General features: G+C 46.1%; 1 protein-coding gene across 2 annotated transcripts in view; it reads right to left on the reverse strand.

Moving 5' to 3' along the window:
• LOC139273136 (ribosomal protein S6 kinase alpha-5-like) overlaps nucleotides 1–26,255 on the reverse strand; it is a 148,113-nt gene that overhangs the window by 42,391 nt on the left and 79,467 nt on the right. For both annotated transcript variants that reach the window (XM_070889581.1, XM_070889582.1), the window contains exons 4-6: nucleotides 21,714–21,829; nucleotides 19,467–19,574; nucleotides 19,202–19,285 (exon numbers count right to left, since the gene is read on the reverse strand). In XM_070889581.1, coding sequence (XP_070745682.1) covers nucleotides 19,202–19,285; nucleotides 19,467–19,574; nucleotides 21,714–21,829 — 308 coding nt within the window. The remainder of the gene's footprint in view (nucleotides 1–19,201; nucleotides 19,286–19,466; nucleotides 19,575–21,713; nucleotides 21,830–26,255) is intronic.

The following is a 26,255-nucleotide window of genomic DNA, read 5'->3' on the forward strand; positions in this document are numbered from 1 at the left end:
GTTTCTGGTAGAGACCAGCATGTCAAAAATGACAGGAAATTAGCGCTGCTCCAGGTCTTTAAGACACGCCTCAGTATCCAACTTCCCTCCCCCACTTGAAGTGATTACTGAATCTTGGTTGGTAACCCTGTTTGGCACTTATTCGGATCAGTTAAATTTTCAGTGGACATCAAGTCAGCTGCTGGCAAAAACCACACTAACAATTTACACTAGGGCAAGTGCAGAGAGAGGACGGTTGGAGAGAGAAACAGAGAAAATTTCCATATTTACGAAAGAATATACTTTGCTTTGGAGGCAGTTCAGAGAAGGTTCACTAGGTTGATTCCAGAGATGAGGGGGTTGACTTATGAGAAAAGGTTGAGTAGGTTGGGCCTCTACTCATTGGAATTCAGAAGAATGAGAGGTGATCTTATTGAAACGTATAAGATTATGAGGGGGCTTGACAAGGTGGATGCAGAGAAGATGTTTCCACTGATAGGGGAGACTAGAACTAGAGGGCATAATCTTAGAATAAGGGGCCACCCATTTAAAACAGAGATGAGGAGAAATTTCTTCTCTCAGAGGCTTGTGGATCTGTGGAATTCGCTGCCTCACAGAGCTGTGGAAACCGGGACAGTGAATAAATTTAAGACAGAAATAGATAGTTTCTTAAACAATAAGGGAATAAGGGGTTATGGAGAGCGGGCAGGGAAATGGACCTGAGTCCATGATCGGTTCAGCCATGATCGTATTAAATGGCGGAGCAGGCGCGAGGGGCCGTATAGCCTTCTCCTGCTCCTATTTCTTATGTTATATTCTTAAAATTAGGACCCAGTATCATATTCAGGGCCCGTTTAATGCTAATTGCTTTCACTGACCAATAACAACACTACATTACTGTAACTGAGCTGAGATTACAAAACATACTATTTGCTCACTCCCACTAAAGATCTACAATAATTCATTAATGTCTACAGCACTCTCATACTTAAGATCCTCAATCTATTTTATAGTTGCGTGATATCTTGCCCAAATTTAACTGCAATAATTCACACTAATGGAATTAAAATGAACACTACACACATATCAACTGCAGCTGTACTAATCACTAGTATGTATGAAACAAATTTAAACCTCAAAGATACGCACAAAAAACAAACACTACACCATTGTTCCCTCAATCTGAGAAATATCTTCATGAACTCATTGCTGGTGCAATGTATCAATACATCCTATATAAAAAAATATACAGCTCTGCTTGTGTGAACTAAATTAGCCTGCTCAAGTAAATCTCTATTTAGGGTCCAAAACAAAATGCTATTCTGTACTACTCAGAGGGTCTAGTAAGAAGGAGAAACTGAGGGAAATCCTTATTAGTCGGGAAATTGTGTTGGGGAAATTGATGGGATTGAAGGCCGATAAATCCCCAGGGCCTGATGGACTGCATCCCAGAGTACTTAAGGAGGTGGCCTTGGAAATAGCGGATGCATTGACAGTCATTTTCCAACATTCCATAGACTCTGGATCAGTTCCTATGGAATGGAGGGTAGCCAATGTAACCCTACTTTTTAAAAAAGGAGGGAGAGAGAAAACAGGGAATTATAGACCGGTCAGCCTGATATCGGTAGTGGGTAAAATGATGGAATCAATTATTAAGGATGTCATAGCAGCGCATTTGGAAAGAGATGACATGATAGGTCCAAGTCAGCATGGTTTTGTAAAAGGGAAATCATGCTTGACAAATGGAATTTTTTGAGGATGTTTCCAGTAGAGTGGACAAGGGAGAACCAGTTGATGTGGTGTATTTGGACTTTCAGAAGGCTTTTGACAAGGTCCCACACAAGAGATTAATGTGTAAAGTTAAAGCACATGGGATTGGGAGTAGTGTGCTGACGTGGATTGAGAACTGGTTGGCAGACAGGAAGCAAAGAGTAGGAGTAAATGGGTACTTTTCAGAATAGCAGGCAGTGACTAGTGGGGTACCGCAAGGTTCTGTGCTGGGCCCCAGCTGTTTACATTGTACATTAATGATTTAGACGAGGGGATTAAATGTAGTATCTCCAAATTTGCGGATGACACTAAGTTGGGTGGCAGTGTGAGCTGCGAGAAGGATGCTATGAGGCTGCAGAGTGACTTGGATAGGTTAGGTGAGTGGGCAAATGCATGGCAGATGAAGTATAATGTGGATAAATGTGAGGTTATCCACTGTAAGAGGAAAATTTTGCATTAGGGGTACCAGCGGGACAAGGGTTAAAGTGCTGGTTCCTGCACTGGCCCATAAGGAGGTAAAGACCTTTCTTCTCACGCCTTAAAGACCTTTCTTCTCACGCCTTGTACACTCCAGCACCAAGGCTCCAGAAGGTACTGTTATGGGTTGGGATACCAGATAGTATTCCAACATGGAATGTCAATAGGAGAGAACCTAAACAGACCGCTGATAAGGACGTGAGAAGAGACCCAAGATAGACTTCATGGCACCAAAGGAAATGTATAACAAATTCCATCCTAGAGATACCATTCTGGGAACGGTCTAAGATGGTCACGAGATCATGGCCTGTCAGTCAGAGCTCATGACCTGTCAATCCGGAGTAGTACTGATAAGGTAGTCCAATTAGAGAAGTAGTACTGATAAGGTAGTCCAATTAGAAATCTAGGGAGGTCTTGTCTGGGAACAGAGGGGTTTTGAAATATTTAAAAGTTGTATGATTGTGCTGTTCGGGGAGCGGCTTTGATAAGGGGTGTTCCCGGACGTTCGTAATAAAGATCGTTATACTTTGCCATCCGTCTCTGTCTGCTAACTTCGAGAATTGCTACGTGGGCTGGGGCGAGGGTCGACCCTCTATATCAGTGGGCCCGCTCGTGGGAAAACAAGCCTTCCCGTTTTCCCCCAACATTTGGCGCTGCGAGCAGGGTACGGACTTCCCGAACGGAACAATCACCCAGCTGTTGGGGTGAGTATGTTTTAATTTACCACCTTCAAGTTAGAGCTGTGGCATTGTAAACCGCAAGGTACCAAAGAACCATCTGTCGTGAGTCCCGGAGGGACGGAGACAGAGGACAAGGACGATCTAGAGGTTAAAGGGGGTCAAAAGGTGCATCCTAAAAATGGGTGCATGGAGGTAGCACGGCAGTGCAAGGGTACGACACAAGGGAAGATATAGAGAGAGGTCTATTGACCCAAAGCGGTACGAGCGCACGGTGCAGGGACGAGAGAGTGAAGACATAGAGACAACGTCCCTGCAGTGACGGGATATATTGACCCAAAGCGTGGCAGTACGATTGTACGGCGCCAAGGGAAGACATATAGATATAAATTACGTCCTGCATACCTAACACAAATTTAAGGGAATACCCAAGACCCTCAGAGCCCGAAGAAGATGGGTAACTCGGCAAGTAAAGGAAAAAATGGAGCTGGTGAGGGGGCGGGGACCCAGGCCATTAAACAACGGAAGAAGGGAGAGTGTAACCAGGGACTCGAAGGGTCTCTATTAGAATTACTAGGTAACAAATATGCAACCTTAATGGAGGAATGAAACGGAGAGGGTGGCAGCCCACAGATGCCCCTGATAGGCAGAAAAAATGGTGGGATAGTCAGACCAAAAACAAGGTTAGAATGGCCCAGGCAATTATCTTCACCTGCTAACGGGAACTAGTAATGGAAATAGACACCCATGTTGAGCTGATTCAGAGACTAAACACGAAAATAGCAACCTTAGAAAGGGTCGTAAAGGAGAATGGTAAGCCCCTACAGTGTGCATCAGCAATACCCAACCCAAAGGTAGCCCCGATAACCGCTCCACTGTATCCCTCCCTGGAGGAAATACCAGTAGGAGAGCCTCCAGATGATGGAACGCAGAGAGAGCCCCCGGCATATAATGAATACATACAGGCAGCTCCCCTGCACACGGACAGCAACCCGCTCACGTCACTATACAAGAAGTTCCCCTCACCCCGCATGAGAGACAGACACTATTAAAGGATCTACCCACACCCAAACCCAATAGCAGAAATACAGAGTTCTGGCAAAAGGTTGAGGAAATGTTCGATGCGCATAACTTAACCTTAGGTGACATACACAGTTTGGTAAAGGCCAAAACCGGGAGTGTAAATTGGCAGAGGGCTACCCTAAGCGTGCAAAATGGTGGCTGGATGACGACAGGGAACCGGATCAAGCCACAGCGGTTATTAGACCTAAAACACGGGATGGATGGATGTTGGGACCTATAAGAACTAACTGGAGCAGAATATTAAAGATAACCCAGAAGCCAAACGAAACTGCAGGAGAGTATGGGGAGCGGAAATGGCTCGAGTATAAGGACCACTCCGGTGCGAATGACCCCGAGAAAGATGACGAGGCATTTCTAGAAATGTTTAAGGATGGGCTGGGGTTCAAGATAGGGGATGACTATGATGAGATCTTAGAGTGGGCACAGAATGTGGAGGAGCTAAAGGCCAAGCAGAAGGAGAAGGTGTCAAAGATGGTGGCAGCAGCATTAGCAACAGAAGGAAAGGAAGGGGATGGGGACCTCCGCGCCGCCCCCTTGACGTTTTACACGTGCCACCAGGACGGACATATTAGCAGAGAATGCCCACGAAAGGAGGCCGGAAAGGGGACGTTTAGAGCCAGGTGCCATAATTGCAATAAATCGGGACACATGGCAAGAAGATGCCGAGCACCAGGAGTGGGGGAGGCAGGAAAGGGTCCCCAGCAACCTGGGAAACAACCCCCCCAAACCGGGAAACAAACTGGGACGCCCATTACCCGCGAGGAACTGGTGGAGATCCTCCAGCAAAAAGTATTGCCCCCGCCGGAGCCACCCTCTGATGAAGAGCTCCTTAACTTGCTCAAACTGGCTAGTGGTGGCCGCTCGGGGTTACCGGCCCCCGAAGGAAGGTTGGAACGGCCAACGCTAGATTCCCGTATGTTTATTAGTGCAGTGTTAGGGGGCCGGCAGTGCAACATGCTAGTAGACACGGGAGCGTCGGTATCCATAACCAACCTAGACCTCCCCCTTACCCCGACCACGGTCAATATTCAGGGGATGGGGGGGGGGGATTTAAAAAAGCAACATTGAGTGAAGTAGTACCTCTAGAGATACAGGGCATAATGATACCCACCCAATTCTGGTGCTGCCCTAACCCAGAAGGCACCATACTAGGGATATACACTTTGAGGGAAGTAGGGGCACTTATAGACCCCCAGCGCAATCAAATTATATGGGGAGGAAAACATCAAACCGAACAGAAGTTTGATTGCCCGGGACATCCGCAGCAGCGAGTGGCAAGGATAGTCCCAATACAGCCCGAATGGGAAACGAAGGGAGTGTGGGGCAGTGTCTGCCGACTATACCCGACACTATGGGCACGGCACAAACAAGATTGCGGGCTGGCCCGGATGAACCCGGTCAATATTCCCGGGCCGGAGCATAAGGCCCATAAACAATACCCCTTAAAACCCGAGGCCGATGCAGCAGTCCACCAAATAGTCCCAAGAGTTAGAAGCGCAAGGGGTGGTGAAGCCAGTAACAGCCACCACTAATTCACCGGTGTCACCTGTGAAGAAACCCGAAGGGACTTATAAGTTCACCGTTGATTATACCGCCCTGAACAAAGTCACCCCAAGGGAATACCCGATTGTGGCGAGCCCTTCTACTGTGTTCAACGGCCTGGACCCAGAACATAAAATCTTCACGGTACTTGACATAGCAAACGGGTTCTGGGCCATATCTTTGGAGGAGGAGTCACAGAAGAAGTTTGCCTTCACTATAAAGGGGAGACAATATACGTGGACCAGGGTGCCCCAGGGATTTCACAATAGCCCGGGAATATTTCACCGGGCATTGTCAGGGATCTTGGAACCCCTGGATGTAGGGGGAGGAAGCACTGTACTACAGTACGTGGACGATATTCTTATCGCCTCAGGTACTGAGGCACATCACCTGGTGGCCCTAACTACAGTATTAGGGGCCTTACAGCGCTCGGGGTTGAAGGCTAACCCTAGGAAAGCCCAGATCGGAAGAAGGGAGGTTACATACCTGGGATATGTAGTATCCCAAGGGAACAGACAGATGCCCGCTGATAGGAAGGAGGCTATTAGAACTATGCCTAGATCAGGGACAGTGAGAGGGGTCCAACAGATATTGGGGCTATTTAATTATTGCCGGAACTTTATCCCAGAATATGCAGAAATGGCCCAGCCGATACAAGATCTAGTGAAAGGAGGTAAACCATCCTAGGAGCCTGTAGACTGGGGCCGCCCCCAGGAGGCAGCATTCATACAGCTTAAACACGCCCTCATGAGCGCACCCGCCTTGGGGTTGCCGGATCAGAATAGGCCCTTCCACCTGTATATGTACAATAGTGAGACCCACTACAATGCAGTGGTAACCCAGGAACACGGGGATAGACAAAGACCTGTCGCATACTACTCCATGAAACAAGGAGCGGTAGCCGCAGGGCCAGCTCGATGTGTCGCAGCCCTTGATTGTGCGGCATGGGCCGTGAGGGCGAGCGAGCCTATCATAATGACCGGGCAAATTATCCTGCATACACCGCATACCCTTGTGGAGCTGCTTAACACTGGAAGGCTAAGGACGATATCAGACGCACGACGCGCCAATTGGGAAGCAATGCTTTTGCCCCCGAATGGCGCCTTGACTATAATAAAGGATAGCGGGAATAATCCCGCAGGCTGGATAGTCACCGAAGGCAAGGAGCACCAGTGTGACCCCACGGGAGGCGAGGAAGAAGGGAGCCAGATTAGGGAAACCCCACTCGAAAGGGCAGATATGGATCTTTATGTGGATGGATCCCGTCGATACGTAAACGGAACCCCCGGACAGGGTGGGCAGTCGTGGACAGCAATGGGCAAGACAGGGGAAAGGGTGCCCTAGAGGGAAATCTATCGGCTCAGGTAGCGAAATTGGTAGCCCTTACCAAGGCATTGAAACTAGCAGCAGGAAAAAGGGTCAACATATACACTGACAGCTGGTACGCCTTCGGCGTGGTGCACGATTACATGACAGCTTGGAAGAGGCGGGGATATGTGACTTCGGGAGGGGGACCCATTAGGCATGAAGAGATAGTCAAGGGATTGGTAGAAGCTTCCCTCCTCCCTCAGGAATGTGCAGTAATAAAAATTAAAGCGCACTCAAAAATCACAGACAGGCACCAGCAGGGAAATGTCTGGGCAGACGAAGCTGCCAGACAGGCAGCTGAAGCAGACATGACCAGTAACACCCCGATTGGCTCATGTATCACCCAAACAGAAGAAATAAACATACTCAAGGTACAGGAGAATCCACCCCGCAAGAAATAGAAGGGTGGGAACAGAACGGAGCAAGAAAGGGGGCGGATGGAGTGGAGGAGAGATGACAACATGGTGGCCTGGAATGTCTCCGACAGAATCTATTGGGTCTTTACCATGGGTACACCCACACCGGTAGGATCAGCATGATAAACTCCATGTCACGATGTTGGTGGTGGGAAGGAATGGGGAGAGACGGAGAAAACTATTGTAGGAGGTGTATAACCTGCGCAAAATACAACCTGGGAAAAAAGATAAAGGTCCGGCTGGGACACCAACCCCACCCAAAGGGACCCTGGGAAGCCCTACAAATAGATTTTACTGGGCCACTGCCCAGCCAGAGGGGAAAAATGTACTGCCTGGTAGTAATAGATCAATTTACAAAGTGGGTAGAAGTCTTTGCTACCAGGAATTGCATCGCCGATACAGTGGATAAAATCCTGGCTGGGGAAATAATACCCAGGTGGGGGATGCCACTGCAGTTGGACTCAGATTAAGGTACACATTTTACGAGGAAAATCATGAAACAAGCCTGTGCCCTGCTAGGGATTAAACAAAAATTCCACATCCCGTACCATCCGGAATCGTCCGGATTAGTAGAGCGGATGAATAGGACCCTAAAAACTGCATTAGCCAAGGCAATCGAGGAGACCGGGAAGGGGTGGGTGGAGTTACTTCCACGAATCCTAATGAAATTAAGAGCCACCCCGAACCGAACTACTGGACTGACCCCCATTGAGCTAATGACAGGAAGAGCTATGAGACTGCCAGAAGTATTAGTATCTGGGAGTGAGGACGTGGGACCCTACAAGGACAAGATACGGAGGTTCGTCATGGAGCTATGTAAACAGTTGCATGGATTACGAGCGCAAGCTAGGGACCAACAAGCCATTAAAGATTTAGAAAGGGATACGAAGGAATAAAGGATTCAGGTATCCCCCCATAGGGAGCCAGGTCATGGTGAGGGTGAATCCCGAAAGACCCGGATTCTCACCAAAATGGACCGGGCCCCACCAAGTGATCATGATCAGCGATAAATGCGCTTGTATAGGTATGGGGGGTATTGGTAGATGGAAGCACTGGACTCAGTTGAAACGATTTGGATCTTAACCGACCGGTGAACACCGGAAACGTTGTGTTTTACAGGATCCTATTCCTCCTTGGAGCCGGACGTCCTCCGACGAAGGAAGCTACAGACCCCAAGGCCTATACTATAGAACATCTGAAACCATTAACTGTCATACGAGAGCCTTAGTGGTGATAGCCGGTACAATAGTAGATTTAAATTGTAGCATCGGACTAACGGGCATAACTCAACTCAACACGGATGTCAATCGACATTGGGGGTGGACCAATAACCAGGGCATAACAGTAGTAGTAAACGAGACCGCAGTGTGCTTCGTGCTAGAGAAGAAACGGGGAAGTTGCACTTATAGGGAGGAGGCACAAATAAGGTGCACGCCTGTCTTTGCCCAATTCTCAGGGAGACCTCAACCAGGGAATACCAGTTGCCGAATATGCCCGACCTCCCCATGTGTGGGCACCGATCAGTGGTGTTGGGACATCCGGGTCCAGAATAGATCCACCACCATTGCTCCAACAACCACTCTGGGAACTATAACTCTTTATAGTACCACCACACATCCCCCTCCCACATGCCCGTCCATAAAGACGGGAGTCACAGGGGGACTAGTGATAAAGGAATCTAAGAGGAGGATACATTTTGGGGTTCAGCAACGGCTACTTACGGTGGTCCTAAACCTCACGGATATCATCCTTCCTAGCTTCTGGGGAATGAGACTATAAGTCTGTACCAGAATCTGACTCAGAGAATCCTTGAAGGCCCGGAATCCACAACCATGAGATTCAATATCAGAAAGGGGATAGCACGAGGTCGAACAAAAAGGGATATACTGGAAATGCTGGGCACGGGTTACGCTGCGGGCCTTGCAACAGTGAATACCACAGACCTGTATGCGATAGACGATAGGGTCAATACCTTGACGCAAGTCTTAAGGGGTGTGCTGGGGCAGGACATGGATAACCAAGCCCTACAAGCACAGTTGGGCGATAGCGCGGAAGGGGAACTGTTACAGGTGGCCCATACATTGCAGAAACATGCCAAGACAATAAATTTGATCCACGCAATGGGGAACGATATAAGTAAACGATTACAGGCTGAGATAGTTTGCTCCGGGTATAGAGCCTGGATATTAAGTGAGGTACAACATAATTTGGAGCAACTCCAGAATGGAGACATACCAGATTGGATTCCGAACAGCATACTTAACAATTGGACTCTAGATAAAAAAATGAATAACACATGCGAGGTACAAAGGAATAGTCACGCATGGGTGCCGAAATTCAGATGTATTACTGGACAGGTGAATATGATCGGATTTGTGTTGTCCATACCACAGTATGATGTAACAAAGGGAGACCCTTTATACCAGATTGATAATATTGGTGAAGTGAGAAACCAAACTCGGTTACGTTACCATCAGCCTGCCAGATGGGCGATTAAAGTTAACAATAGTACCAAAGGCATTGCCATAACCGACTGCTATAAAAATAACCAAGTGGTTTTGTGTCGAGGTACGCCACGAATAACAAATAATGATTGTGGATTCTACCAGATAAACGGATGTATGCTGAGTATTACTCCTCTTGAACACAATCTTGAGACCATCGCTCCCCACAAGGGAACGGAGAGTGGTGCGTGAGCACGGGGGCAGCCAACTTAACCATTAAGACCAGGGGAGGAGTCACCCCCTGTGTCCTCATTAGTCCTAACTTCTGCTTCAGACCCAAGGGAGAAATAGACATAGATGGATATCACATACATCCCGAGACAACGGAAATCATCTACGGAACAATCACGGATACCCTCCGAGAAGGGTACGAAGAGGCGGTATGGGAACCGCAAGGCAAACAGATACCGGAACTAAATGAGGAACAATTACGTTTGGTGCAAGGAATCCAGAATCAAAGACGACAGTATGTCCGGCTGATGGAAGAAATAGACAACTTACAGAGAGACACTAACGCAATGCTGGCTGATCAGCCCTGGTACTCAAAGCTGTGGGACATTGGACTTAATATTCAAATTCACCCATGGATAAGAATAATATCTCATGTGCTCGTAGTAATACAGGGCCTGGTTCTGATGGTCATGATTGGATTAACATGTGCACAAATTAACCAGGCCAAACGACACAGTAGAGCCCGCGCTATGATTAAGGCCAAAAGGGATGAAAATTTCAGCAGTCCTACAGGAAGGACTTACCTTATATAACTCTGTGGGAAGGTTTCAGGAGGTCCCGAAGCTTGGGAGATGACCACCCAGGTGAATGAACCTATCTGGAACTCGCCTACAGGGAGATAGTTATTGGGAAATATGGCCAGCTTGGCGTATAGCCAAGGGCCAAAAGGGGGGATATGCAAGAGGAAAATTTGGCATTAGGGGTACCAGCGGGATAAGGGTTAAAGTGCTGGTTCCTGCACTGGCCCATAAGGAGGTAAAGACCTTTCTTCTCACACCTTAAAAACCTTTCTTCTCACACCTTGTACACTCCAGCACCAAGGCTCCAGAAGGTACTGTTATGGGTTGGGATACCAGATAGTATTCCAACATGGAATGTCAATAGGAGAGAACCTAAACAGATCGCTGATAATGATGTGAGAAGAGACCCGAGATAGACTTCATGGCACCAAAGGAAATGTATAACAAATTGCACCCTAGAGATACCATTCTGGGAACGGTCTAAGATGGTCACGGGATCATGGCCTGTCAGACAGAGCTCATGACCTGTCAATCCGGAGTAGTACTGATAAAGTAGTCCAATTAGAGAAGTAGTACTGATAAGGTAGTCCAATTAGAAATCTAGGGCGGTCTCTTCCGGGAACAGAGGGGTTTTTGAAATATTTAAAAGTTGTATGATTGTGCTGTTCGGGGAGCATCTCCACTCACAGGCGGCTGTGATGAGGGATGTTCCCGGACGTTCGTAATAAAGATCGTTATACTTTGTCATTCGTCTCTGTCTGCTAACTTTGAGAATTGCTACGTGGGCTGGGGCGAGGGTCGACCCTCTATATCAGTGGGCCCGCTCGTGGGAAAAGAAGCCTTCCCTCTCTCCCCTCAACATCCACTTTGGTGGTAAAAACAGAGAGACTATTATCTGAAAGGTGACAGATTAGGAAAAGGTGAGGTGTAACGAGACCTGGATGTCATGGTACATCAGTCATTGGAGGTTAGCATGCAGGTACAGCAGGCGGTTAAGAAAGCAAATGGCATGTTGGCCTTCATAGCGAGGGGATTTGAGTACAGGGGCAGTGAGGTGGACAGGGCCTTGGTGAGGCCACACTTGGAGTATTGTGTACAGTTTTGGTCTCCTAACTTGAGGAAGGATATTCTTGCTATTGAGGGAGTGCAGCGAAGGTTCACCAGACTCATTCCCGGGATGGCGGGACTGACATATCAAGAAAGACTGGATCAACTGGGCTTGTATTCACTGGAGTTCAGAAGAATGAGAGGGGATCTCATAGAAACATTTAAAATTCTGCCGGGATTAGACAGGTTAGATACAGGAAGAATGTTCCCAATGTTGGGGAAGTCCAGAACCAAGGGTCACAGTCTAAGGATAAGGGGTAAGCCATTTAGGACCGAGATGAGGAGAAACTTCTTCACCCAGAGAGTGGTGAACCTGTGGAATTCTCTACCACAAAAAGTTGTTGAGGCCAATTCACTAAATATATTCAAAAAGGAGTTAGATGAGGTCCTTACTACTAGGGGGATCAAGGGGTATGGCGAGAAAGCAGGAATGGGGTACTGAATTTGCATGTTCAGCCATGAACTCATTGAATGGCGGTGCAGGCTCGAAGGGCCGAATGGCCTACTCCTGCACCTATTTTCTATGTTTCTATGTTTCTATGTGCTAATTTACATACAAATCAAAAAAAATGATGTTCATCACCTAGAATAAATAGAACATCACGCAACTTTTTTTTAAAAAGCAGAAAAAGAACTCAGCTGAGATTACTGAGCATGCAGTTATTCATTTATTTACAAAAATTACCTACACAGCGTTTTGACACTCAAACTCTGGATGTCTTTTATACTCAAAGCCACCATTTTTAATTGTCAGAAGAGTTATCCTTTATTTTTACTAATTGCTGGTATTTTGTCAGTTTTAAAATGTAATGCATGGGTTATTTGTGACAATGCCCCAGAATTTGCTGGAGAGGGACCAATGTTCCCTGTAATTTTTTGTGCCCTGAGCGGTTACTTTAACAGGCTGCGTGACCCATTCAAAATTCCGCGCATGTACAGTTTTTCTATTTAAAAGCCGGTGAGCCGGCTGTGCCGGCGGTTCAAAGCACTGTGTATGGAGGCAAAAGACGTGTGTATGATTCTTAATGAATACTTTGTATCACTTTTCCCAAAAGAGAGGGGCGATGCAGGCTTTGCAATGAGGAAGGAGGACTGTGAAATATCAGACGAGATAAGCAAGATAAACGAGAGAGGAAGTATTAAGGGGCTTAGCTGCTTTGAAAGTGGATAAATCCCCAGGCTCGGATGAAATGTATCCCAGGCGGTTAAGAGAAGCAAAAGAGGAATTAGCAGAGGCTCTGACCATAATTTTTCTGGCTTCAGGTGTGGTGCCAGAGGACTGGAGGACTGCTAATGTTGCATCTTTGTTTAAAAAGGGAGAAAGGGATAGACCAAGTAATTACAGGCCAGTCAGCCTAACTTCAGTGGTGGGAAAATTATTGGAAAAAATCCTGAGGAACAGGATAAAACTTCATTTGGAAAGACATGGATTATTCAAGGACAGTCAGCATGGATTTGTTAATGGAAGGTCATGTCTGACTAATTTGGTTGAATTTTTCGAGGAGATAACCAGGAGAGTCGATGAGGGCAGTGTATATGATATAGTGTATGTGGATTATAGCAAAGCTTTTGATAAGGTCCACATGGTAGACTGGTCGCAAAAGTAAAAGCTCGTGGGATCCAGGGCAAATTGGCTTAGAGGCAGGAAGCAAAGGGTAATGGTTGATAGGTGTTTTTGGGACTTGAAGTCTGTATCCAGTGGGGTTCTGCAGGGCTCAGTGCTGGGTCCCTTGCTTTTTGTGGTATATACCAATGACTTGGACTTGAATGTTGGGGGTATGATTAAGAAGTTTGCATGCAGATGACACTAAAATAGGCTGTGTGGTTGATAACGAAGAAGAAAGCTGCGGACTGCAGGAAGATATCAATGTACTGGTCAGGTGGGCAGAACAGTGGCAAATGGAATTCAATCCGGATAAGTGTGAGGTAATGCATTTGGGGAGGTCTAACAGGCAATGGAATACACATTAAATGGGATGACACTGAAAAGTGTAGAGGAACAAAGGGACCTTGGAGTGCATGTTCACAGATCCCCGAAGGTAGCAGGCCAGGTAGATAAGATAGTTAAGGCGGCATATGGAACACTTGCCTTTATTAGTCAAGGCATGGAATACAAGAGCAAAGAGGTTATGCTTGAACTGTATAAAACATTGGTTAGGCAGCAGCTGGAGTACTGTGTGCAGTTCTGGTCACCGCATTACAGAAAATGTGTGATTGCACTGGAAAGGGTGCAGAGGAGATTTACAAGAATGTTGCCTGGACTGGAGAATTTTGGCTATGAGGAAAAATTGGAGATGCTGGATCTGTTTTCTTTGGAACAGAGGAGGCTGAGGGGAGACCTTATTGAGGTGTATAAAATTATGAGGGGCCTGGATAGAGTGGATAGGAAGGACTTAATTCCCTTGGCAGAGGGGTCAACAATCAGGAGGTATAGATTTAAAGTAATCGGGGGGAGGTTTAGAGGAGTTATGAGGGGAAATGTCTTCACCCAGAGGGTGGTGGGGGTCTGGAACTCACTGCCTGAAAGGGTGGTAGAGGCAGAAACCCTCACCACATTTAAAAAATACTTGGATATGCACTTATTAAAGTGCTGTAATCTACAGGGCTACGGACCAAGAGCTGGAAAGTGGGATTAGGATGGATAGCTCTTGGTCGGCCAGCGCAGAAACGATGGGCCGAAATGGCCTCCTTCCGTGCTGTAAATTTCTATGATTCTATGATTCACTGCACGGTTGAACAGTTTAAAGGGAACATTAAGGGGGACAACTTGCGATGTATCCTGTTATTTACACTTTCCCCTTCACTTTTCAGCTCAAAATTATTTTGCCCTGTAAGTTGCTGGAAGTGTCATCATCATCCATCATAGGCAGTCCCTCGGAATCGAGGAAGACTTGCTCCCACTCTTAGCATGAGTTCTTAGGTGGATGTACAGTCCAATACACGAACCACAGCCTCTGTCACAGGTGGGACAGACAGTGGTTGAGGGGAAGGGTGGGCAGGGAGCCTGGTTTGCCGCATCCTCCTTCCGCTGCCTGCGCTTGGTTTCTGCTCTCGGCGACTATACTCGAGGAGCTCAGCGCCTTCCCGGATGCACTTCCTCCACTTAGGGTGTTCTTTGTCCAGGGACTCCCAGGTGTCAGTGGGGATGTCGCACTTTATCAGGGAGACTTTGAGGGTGTCCTTGTAACGTTTCCTCTGCCCGCCTTTGGCTCATTTGCCATGCACGAATTCCGAGTAGAGCGCTTGCTTTGGGAGTCTCGTGTCTGGCATGTGAACTATGTGGCCCGCCCAGCGGAGCTGATCAAGTGTGGTCAGTGTTTCAATGCTGGGGATGTTGGCCTGGACGAGGATTTGTAGGATCTTGCGGAGACATCGCCGGTGGTATTTCTCCATCGACTTGAGGTGTCTACTGTACATGGTCCATGTCTCTGAGCCATACAGGAGGGCGGGTTTACTACGGCCCTGTAGACCATGAGCTTGTTGACAGTTTTGAGGGCCTGGTCTTCAAACACTCTTTTCCTCAGGCGGCTGAAGGCTGCACTGGTGCACTGGATGCGGTATTGAATCTCGTCGTCAATGCCTGCTCTTATTGATAGGAGGCTCCCGAGATAAGAGAAGTGGTCCACATTGTCCAGGGCCACGTCGTGGATCTTGATGTCTGGGGGGCAGTGCTGTGCGGTGAGGACAGGCTGGTGGAGGACCTTTGTCTTACTAATGTTTAGCGTATATCGGTGTGGCGAGGGCAATGGGGTATCTAGGACCTTAGTGAATGACAGGACCAACAATCCATCTCCTTAACTAATGAGATTTAAGGATTGAGAAAGAAACAGGAATGATGGAGAATGAGGTTGAATTAGAGTGGGTGAAGTAGATTAAAATCAGGTATAGAAAGAGAAATAAAAAGGAGGGATAGAAAGTTTGGATTAAGAGAGAGAAAAACAAGAGACAGAAAGGAAAAGTAAGAAAAAATTAACATTTAAAATTTTAAAAATCTTTAACAATTTACTACCTGCAGGAATGAAATTTCAGAGTTTCAATTGTTCCATTTCTGGGTTGGAGAGATTGATTGACACTGCAGGCACATAACTAGCCTCAATAAGAAACATACTTGCGTTGTTGATTACCAGCCCTAACTTTTTGTGGCAAGTTTAATGGGCAATTAATGTGAAAATGCAGCAACTTCATGAAACTCATGGGCAGGTTGATGGTGAGTTGCCATTTTCACTAATGACAGAGAAGCACAAATCGTCCAGCAAGTTGTGGCGATTTCCAATTTACGGGTTATCCTCTCCTCGCCACAAGTTGCTGGACGATTTACACATTAATAACAGCGAGCGTCATTAAACTCACTGTTATTTTGGCAGCAAATTCTAGGCCAGTAAGTTAAAATGGACTTTTAGAAAAAAAGGATTAATCACAAAGAATCTACAGTACAGAACAGGCCATTCAGCAAAATTGGTCTATGCCGGTGTTTATTCTCCACACAAGCCTTCTCCCACTCTAATCATCTGTTCATACCCTGCTGCCATATCCTTTGATTCCCTTCTCCCGCATATATGCATCAAACTTCCCCTTAAATGAATCAATGCAATCTGCTTCAACCACTTTATGTGGCAGTTAGTTCCACATTTTCACCACTCTCTGGGGCCGAAATGCAGCTCCCAATAAGGCCCATTACCGCGTGTTTGTGGTGACCATGCGGTGGAGTCGAGCTCCGCAAGCTAAATTCAACTCGGGGGGGTTTTCTGGCGGTCCCCACTTCCGCCCCACTGCTGCTGACTGGCCGTGCATGCGTCATCAGTGCGCGCACCGCTGGAACCCCCACCTCCCACAAAATTTAGAGAGCAAAATCTTATTGCCGCCGAGCAGTGCCCCTGATAGCTTTTTCTGTCGGTGCACTTTGTATGCTCTCTCTCTGCCCTGGCTGTGCGGCGGCCATTAAAGGTGAGGGCCCAATGCCATGGCCACCATTTAATTTTTTTTGCTGGATGATTTCCATGTCAGCCGGACTATTGTGCCACTGGCCCGGCGGAAACCCTCCCTTGGTGGTCCAGTGTCTGATCGCAACTGATGGCCGATTCTCTCCCCTTTAATGGAGGCGAGATACGTGGTGACGCAGACGCGCAATGATGTCACCACCGCTCCGCTGCTGAGTGACAGTGGCGGAGAATCCACCCCGCCTCCATTTTCGCCCGCACTTATCACTGCACTTCTGCCCACTTTATGACCGACTTCCTGGCCGAATCAAAAAAAAGACTAAGAGGTGAATTTCGCGAAAGAGGAGACCTCTTCTGAAACGGCGGTTAAAAACTCTTTTTAAAAAATAGGTAGGTGCGTCAGCTTTCTGGCGGGACTGAATTTCAGCCCCTCTCTGTCAAGAAATTCCTCCTAAATTAGTTATTTAATCTGTTAATGACAATCTTATATTTATACCTCTTGTTTTGGGCTCATCCACAAGTGGAAACAGTTTCTCAATATCTACCATTTCAAACCCAATCATAATTTTAAAGACCTCTTGAAGATCTCTCCATTCCAGAGAAAACAGCCCCAGCCTGGTTAATCTTTCATGATAGTCATATCCTCTTTATTCTGGTAATATTCTTGTAAATCTTTTCTGCATTGTTTCCAGTGCTTTAATATCCTTTTTGTAGTATTGAGAGCAGAACTGAACACAGTACTCAAGTGTGGTCTAACCAGGATTGCATATACATTTAACATTTCCTCCCTGATTTTGTATTCTATTCCTCTAGAAGTGAACCCAAGTATTTTGTTTGCATGCTTTATGGAGTTACCAACTTGTGTAGTTGGTTTTAGTATCTGTATTCCCAGATCTCTCTGCTCTTCTATCCCATTTAGTCTCTTGCCTTCCAAGAAATAAGTAGCCTCCTTATTCTCCTACCAAAATAAATCACTTCACTATATTGAATTTCATTTGTCATATCTGACCAGTCTACAAGCCTGTTTATGTCTTCCTCTATTTTGGTGCAGTACATTATTAGCTATACCCGCTAATTTGATTTCAGATATTATTAGCTATACCACCCAGTTTGGTATCAACAGAATGATTCACCTATTTATTCATGGCTTCATAACTATCCATGTACTTTTAGCCTTAGAAGCTATTCTATGTGCCTGCTCAAAGGGTCATAAAGAGCAAATTACAAGGAAGCTATTTTAAGGGGTAGCAAATTACATTTTCAAATAATTAAAATGAGAAATAATCACTGTATCTGATGGGTTAAATTTTTCTCTTTACCACTGGGACTTTAAACATCGCCTGTGTAGAGTGCAGAGAGGCAAAATGGGTGGGGATGGCCATCCATCTCCTGACTGCTCCAATCCTCCAGTAACCACCTTGTCCTACCTCAGTGATTATTCTCCAACTTAATTTGCCTGTAGCCTTTTCTCTTGACCCCCTAAAATTTATACTAAACTTAAAGCAACTTTAAATTTTTTTTTATACACCCTCTTTCCCACCTTGATCACTCTGAGGTCAAATACACCACATGGTTGACCTCTATGTCATACAGATGGGGAAAGTTTCAGATTATATCCCTGGTCTGTACTAAGTTAACCAATCTCACCAGGGCTGTGGGATGCTACAATAGGCCTCAACACTCTTGAGCGAGAGAGTTCCCACTCCTGATGATCAAGTGATCTTTGCTGGAAATATGAATGCGTGAAGATCACGCAAGCTCAATGGTCATGGTCTCCACAGATGTATAGGCCTAAAAATTCGAGTGTGCCCCGTTTGGGGCTGGTTACACTCGCGAGGCGCGAGACTTTGCGCCAGGCACAGAAGTCTCACCTCTCACGAGAAATGGGGTTACCACCCCAAAAAGGAAAGCAGCGCTACACACTGGGCCACGTAGCACTGCCGCATAGGAGGGGTTCTTCCCTGAATTAAAGGGAAGAGCCCAAGCTGCATACTCTGCAGAATAAAAAGGGCATTAGCTGGACCACCGGGGGGGGGGGGGGGGGTTCCGCGCGATCAAGCAGAGTGCCTGGCTAACCGATTGCGACACAGACCCAGCGTCCAAAGCGGCAACGGGGTGGACAATAAAATCTGACTTTTTTTTTAAAAAGGAAGAACCGGCTACCTCCCCATTAAATTTCACTCCTGAGGCTGTCGCTGTCATCACCCGTCGCAGCTTCAGGTGGCGATACCCAATGTAGTGTCTGGGGCGCTGCGCACGGCGATGACATCACGATCTCCAGGCACAGGAGATCAGGATGCAACACCGTAGTGCCACCGCTAAACTCCCGCCGAATTTAGCGGGAGTTGTTATCAGCATCGCGCCTGGTCGCAAAGGCGCAAATGACCCCAATTTCTCCCCATAGTCTCTTGATGAGTCTACAAAGATCTAGTTGTATGAATGGCATTTGTTGATATTGGAAGTAGGTGGGGGGGGAAAGGTTAAAGTTAGAGTCAGTAAAAAGCGGTTCAATACATAGTTGTTAATTCCAATATTATATGTTATATCAAAAATGTTTTGTACTATATGATAATGTTAATATTTATTTACCTTATCATGGCCACTACTTCCTCCTTGAATAATCTCTGGTGCCATATATTCAATGGTGCCACAGAATGAATATGTTTTTTCATTCTTAAAAAAACAGAAATATGTAAACTTACTGTACAAACCAATAAAATTATTACACATAATTTTAGCAAGGTTACAAAATTTACAATCACTTCTGGTTCTAACAGTCAGAAATTATATGTAACCAATACCATATCAATAAATATAAAACATCCTCAATCAACCAGCAAAAAACAAGAATTACCTCATCAGTGACAAACTCCTTGCTGAGTCCAAAGTCTGTCAAAACGACATGACCATCACCATCCAATAAAATATTTTCAAGCTTGATATCTCGATATATGATGCCAAGCTACCAACAAAAGGTATTAGTAAATAATTTAATTTATACAGCAATAAAATTGCTTTAAGAAAATTAATACATTAATGAATAAGTTAATGTTGTCCAACATGGGTTTCTACAATCATCAATGAAAACATATTATGGCACAATGGTTATAATAATTACATTGGCAAAGAAAAAGGGTGGGACTCCCAAATCTAGAGCCCACTGGATGTCAAGGAGCAGATAGGGTAGGATAAGGAAAATAAATGGAAGCTTTTGTCAGATATCGAGAGTTTAATAATGCAGAAAGCCTAGAGCAGTACAGAAAGTGCAAGGGTGAAATTAAAAAGGAGATTAGGAAAGTAAAGAGGGTATGAAAAAATATTGGCAAATAAAATCAAGAAAAACCCAGATGTTTTATAAATACATAAAGAGCAAGAGGGCCTATTAGAAACAAAAAAGGTAACCAGTGTATGGAGGTGGAATACCTAATCTGACGAAGGACGTTCTTGCTATTGAGGGAGTGCAGCGAAGGTTCACCAGACTGATTCCCGGGATGGCAGGACTGACATATGAGGAGAGACTGGATCAACTGGGCCTGTATTCACTGGAGTTTAGAAGGATGAGAGGGGATCTCATAGAAACATATAAAATTCTGACGGGACGGGACAGGTTAGATGCAGGAAGAATGTTCCCGATGTTGGGGAAGTCCAGAACCAGAGGACACAGTCTAAGGATAAGGGGTAAACCATTTAGGACTGAGATGAGGAGAAACTTCTTCACTCAGAGTTGTTAACCTGTGGAATTCCCTACCGCAGAGAGTTGTTGATGTCAGTTCATTGGATATATTCAAGAGGGAGTTAGATATGGCCCTTACAGCTAAAGGGATCAAGGGGTATGGAGAGAAAGCAGGAAAAGGGTACTGAGGTGAATGATCAGCCATGGTCTTATTGAATGGTGGTGCAGGCTCGAAGGGCTGAATGGCCTACTCCTGCACCTATTTTCTATGTTTCTATCTGTCTTCACAAAATAAGGGGACAATGCAGACATTGCAGTTAAGGAGGAGGAGTGTGAAATATTAGATGAGATAAACATAGTGAGAGAGAAAATATTAAGAGGTTTAGCATCTTTGAAAATAGATAGTGGCAGAAAGCAAAGGGCAATGGTCAACGGGTGTTTTTGTGACTGGAAGGCTGTTTCCAGTGGGGTTCCGCAGGGCACAGTACAAGGTCCCTTGCTTTTTATGGTATATATCAATGATCTAGACTTCAATGTAGGAGGCATGATTAAGAAGTTTGCAGATGACACAAAAACTGGCTGTGTGGTTGATAATGAGGAAGAAAGCTGTAGACTGCAGGAAGATATCAATGGACTGGTTAGATGGGCAGAACAGTGGCAAATGGAATTCAATCCGGAGAAGTGTGAGGTAATATATTTGGGAAGGGCTAACAAGGGAATACACAATAAATGGTAGAAAACTGAGAAGTGTAGAGGAACAGAGGGACCTTGGAGTGCACGTCCACAGATCCCTGAAGGTAGCATGCCAAGTAGGGAAGACGTACGGGATGCTTTCCTTTATTAGCCAAGGCATAGAATACAAGAGCAAGGTGGTTATGCTAGAACTGTATAAAACACTAGTTAGGCCACAGCTAGAGTACTGCGCACAGTTCTGGTCACCACATTACAGAAAAGATGTGATTGCATTAGATAGGGTAGATAGGGAACAGAGGAGGCTGAGGGGAGAGTTAATTGAGGTGTATAAAATTATGAGAGGCCTAGATAGAGTGGATAGGAAGGACCTATTTCCCTTAGCAGAGAGGTCAATAACCAGGGGGCATAGATTCAAAATAACTGGTAGAAGAATTAGAGGGGAGTTGAAGAGAAATCTTTTCACCCAGAGGGTGCTGGGGATCTGGAACTCACTATCTGAAAGGATGGTAGAGGCAGAAACCCTCATCACATTTAAAACGTACTTGGATAGGCACTTGAAGTGGCGTAACCAACAAGGCTATGGACCAAGAGCTGGAGAGTGGGATTAGACAGGGTAGCTGTTTTTTGGCTAGCATAGACACGATGGGCCAAATGGACTCCTTCTGTGCCGTAAACTTCTATGATTCTATTATTTCTGTTTTGCTCTGTACAGACTAGAATATTTATCACCCTTACCTTATGGAGGTGCTCCAGTGCTAGCACGATCTCTCCTGCATAGATTCGAACTTCCACTTCTATAAAATGTTCCCTTTGGTAGAGATGTGTAAACAACTCGCCACCATTTACATAGTCTACAGAAAGAATTCAGGCAACATTTATAACATATCAAGACTTTAAATAAATTAGGATGTAATATAAAATTTTCAATATCATAATAGGCAATAGGACTCATTACAAAAATGATGGCTTGTCATGAATGTTCTTACATGGACATCAATTTTCACCATGACCTCACAATTGCGGAACATATAAAATATTAACCACTACATTTTACAATGGGCTGCAATTGTGAAAAGAAGTTGAGTCACAAAGAAAAATATCAATTCAAATACAACAGATAGATACACACATGACATTTGTGGAACAACCCACGACCACAGCGTGTACAGGAGATCAGGAAGTCAGTAATTGTATCAAAAGGCTTCAGATAATATCTTAAATGTGATTCCCAGCAATCATTCACATGAATCCATTTCTCTTTACTGTAAGATATACATTTGGAGTTTCTAAATTACTTTTTTTTTGGATAATAACATGCACATTGAAACATTAAACTGATTGCAACACTACTATATAGTAAATAATAACATTTCAACCAACTCATCTTTTATGTGCTGTGAAACCTGTTTGTCTAGTCGAAGATCTTGCTGGAGGATGGTTGCACAGATGTAGACAGGCCTCATTAACTCGTCCAAATGGCTATTTTTTATGCATGAGTTTAGACAGTGAGGGGCCAAAATTGCTCTCCACCCCGCTTGGGGCAGATAATTCGAATTGAATGGCGAATTACCGCCAGTACAGATGGGGCTGGGAATAGAGGGAAATTGGGCACTTTTGACTGCAAAAATGAACAGGGTAGTGTTGGGAGTGGCAGAGAGTCAGGTGCGAGGCGGAAGGCGGGCGGTGTCATCAGTGCCGCGCTGAGCAAGAGGGGGTGCTGGGCTGCCTGTTGGTGGCCCGGCCAAACTAGCGGCCGCCATTGTCGGGCCGACTGTAAAGTCGGCCGACAAATAAAACAAAATGGCGGCCACGCACCCTTCCCTTTAAAGGCGGACGTGGCCCAGCCACTGGCAGCTTCCCGCTGCATGAAGCTGTCGGGGGCACTGACCGGCGGAGGCTGCGCTCCCGCAGGGTAATTTCTCCCGCGGGACACAGAAAAGGGTCGCTGCCGATCGGTAAGGGATCGGCATGCAGCCGACAACGGGTCGGAACACCGGACGGGGCGCAACGCAAACCCGTTTTTGCCGTCCCCAGCCCAGGGCTAATTCCGGATGGGTTGCACCATCCACCTGCCCCCGGTCAGAAAGGCCTTCCCCGCCCCATTACGGCCTCCTGGAGGCCTTTAAAAAGGGCCAATATTGGCCCCTGAATGTTGCTGGCGAATTTGTACTTTTGCACAGGGCATAATCGGATATCAATCAGGAGCAGGAATGACTTTTCCCTCCCTTTCCAGGGATGTAGAGACCAATTGGGGCACAGCAATTATTTTGTTTATTGAGGTCAGTGAACACATTACAGGCTCTGAACCTGGGACCTTTTGGTCTGTACTGCTTAAGGCTTCACCTGAGAGGAACCTTATGACACCAGAGCATTAGAGGACCATTCAGTACTTTGAACCTGGACCTCTTAATTTTGATATGTAGCCAACAGTCAATCTTGCAATGTATGACATGCAGTATTCACAAAAATAAGAGACTGTTTACTAAGTAGTTTTAAAATTATATGATCTGTAATAAAGATCCTACATCTATGTGCATTTCCTGCAATGTTTTAGCATTATGATTCTAAGGTCCACATTTATACAGTAATGTAAACCGCCTATATATTGTTATAGTGTAATTGCACTCGTCTAACAGTGGAGGCATTGCAGTGTCACAACTGGCAAGAGAATGTAATTACAGAGCTCCAAATTTACATAAGAAAAAGAAAGAGGGGCCGAAATTGTCCCCGCCTGAAATGGGGCGTACACACCCTGTTTCAATTGTTTTTACCGCAGCTGTGGTTGAGGTCGCCTCTTGAGCGAAATTCCGCTCTTCGTTGGTTTTTTAAAAATTCGGATACGGAAGTTGCTCTTAATGGGTCAGTGACTACACTAGAGGGGCGGATAGGCGGCAGTGGCAACATCTGAGGGGCAGAAGTTGGGGGACGGTGCGGAGTGACCATCGCGATGACGACATCACGGCGCCACATCACTACGGTTCTCCCCTTCACTTAGAGGAGAGAGCCTTTGCAATTTTAAAACTTCAGTCCACTGGGCCACCAGAGAGGGTTTCAGCTGGGTCAGCGGCCTGGCGCCTAAGACGGGGTGTCAGGCTACCTATTGGCGGCCCGCCGAATATTGCTGGGCTGACATGGTAGTCAGCCGACAAAAGAAAAACATGATGGCAGAGGCAGTGCATCCTCCCCTTTAAGGGAAACCGCACCGCCGTTGCAGAAGGCCTCAGCCTCACTGGACCACTGAGAAAAAACAGGTTTTGGCACCACCTGCTTTTCAGAGGGGAATGTCGCCATCGGGGGGCGGGGGGTGTAGATCGGCGGTGTGCACAGAGAATAAGCACTTAACACGGATCGGCAGCAGCGGAGCGGTGGTGGTTGGGCGGGATGGTAGAATCGGGACACCGCTGGGAAACCTCAAAAGGGCAATTGGGCTATCAGCGGCCATTCCACGAAAAGTCGGCGGCCACTCCACTCCACAACATGACCGTCAATTTGCGGTGGTAACAGGCTTCAAGGAGAGGGGCAATTTCAGCCGCAAAAAGACTTGCATTTATATAGCGCCTTTCACGACCACCAGAGGCCTCAAAGCACTTTACAGCCAATGAAGTACTTTTGGAACGTAGTCACTGTTGTAATGTGCTTATGCCCACTTTTATTATGGAAATATAAAAATTAGATCAGAATGTACTACTTTAAAATGGGAGCTGTATTATCTCTGAACACCGTGGCCCAATTATCTGAAGACAACACTTTGAGGGAGAAATTTGCATCGTTTGTGTCTCCTGTTAGTGCCAACAGGCCACCAACGATTTCTCGCCCGGGGATCGGAGCCGCTACTGCCTCCCATGAAATTGGTGGGAATTAATGGCAATGCAAATCGGCAGCACCGTGCTCCCGCCGGTAGCACCCCTGCACCGGCGATGATGATGTCATTGCTGTGCGCAGCCACCCGTTTTCGCCCCAGAGCAGAAATTGGGTAAGTACCCCATGAGGTCTCCACAGGCAATGTTCGCACCCACCTCGCGGGTCGTGAAGCAGGCCATACTCCACTCGTGGGACGAAAAGTAAAGGGGAGGTGCGTGCCATCATTTGATTTTAATTGCCGATTTATCGATCGAACATTTCGTTTACGATTTCATGGGCTGCGGCCATGGCAGCCTGCTCCCTGGTGGCGTAGTGGTGGCCCCTCGCCCTACTGCAGAGTTCGCAGCCCTCCCCTTCAACAGAAGGGAGGATTCGGTGTTCGCGCCAGCACTACGCGGTGCTCTGCGTAGCACTGGAAAATTTGCGCTCTTACCGCCCTGGTCCTGCCCTCGAGAGGAAGTGGAGCGCCCGACATTGCGCTCCACTTCCTCTCGGGAGCGGTAATCCCAATTTCGCGGCCAGGGTGGAATTTCTGCACCGGGGGCAGGAAATCCCGCCTCACTTCGGTTACCACCCCCAAATGGGGTGTTATCGAATGCCCTTGAAACTCTTATGCCTGGTAAAAGCAGTCGTATGGCCTGTTTTTACCAGTGTAAGAGTTTTAAAAATAGAAAAATAAAATATCATTCATTTATAGATTAAAAATACTATCCAATAAGCCAAGTTTATTTTTTAGCCCTGTTAAAACAGATACATTTTTTTCAAAAAATTTACTTTTTGTTTATAAATAGTATTTTAATTCATTTTTTTTTTCAATTTCATGAGTTTGTGTATTTTTTAAGTGGTCTCCATTCATACTTACGGGGTTTCCATTCGCAACTCCCATAAGTATGAATGGGGATTCCCTTCTTTTATTTGTTTGGGCAAAGCCCACGTGATCCTAGGGGCGCTTGCGAACCTAGCGGCCCCTGGGATAAGTGGGCCTCTACCCGCGGGTACCCAGAGAGGCCCAGGAGTGTGAATCTACGAACCTCCCGGACCACCAGATAAATTCGTAGATTTTTTTGCACGTCGGAGGCATCCGCCCGCAGGAAGCCTGCGACCGCAAATTTTGGGCCTATATCTTTATTGTAATATGAAGACCAGAACTGTGTACAATACTCTATACAAGGTTCTATACAAGTTTAACATAACTTCTCTGCTTTTGAATTCTATTCCTCTAGGAATAAACCCCTGTGCTTTGTTTGCACTTTTTAAGGTTTTGTTAACCTGCATTGCTATTTTTAATGATTTGTGAACCTGCACCCTGAGACCTCTTTGCGCCTCTACCCCATTTAAAGTCTGAGGGGCCAAAATTCAGTAATGCCCCGTTTGGGGGCGGTAACCAAGGCGAGGCGGAACTTCCTATGCCCTGTT

The sequence above is a fragment of the Pristiophorus japonicus genome, chromosome 9 (genome assembly GCF_044704955.1).
Source record: "Pristiophorus japonicus isolate sPriJap1 chromosome 9, sPriJap1.hap1, whole genome shotgun sequence".
Classification (NCBI taxonomy): domain Eukaryota; kingdom Metazoa; phylum Chordata; class Chondrichthyes; family Pristiophoridae; genus Pristiophorus; species Pristiophorus japonicus.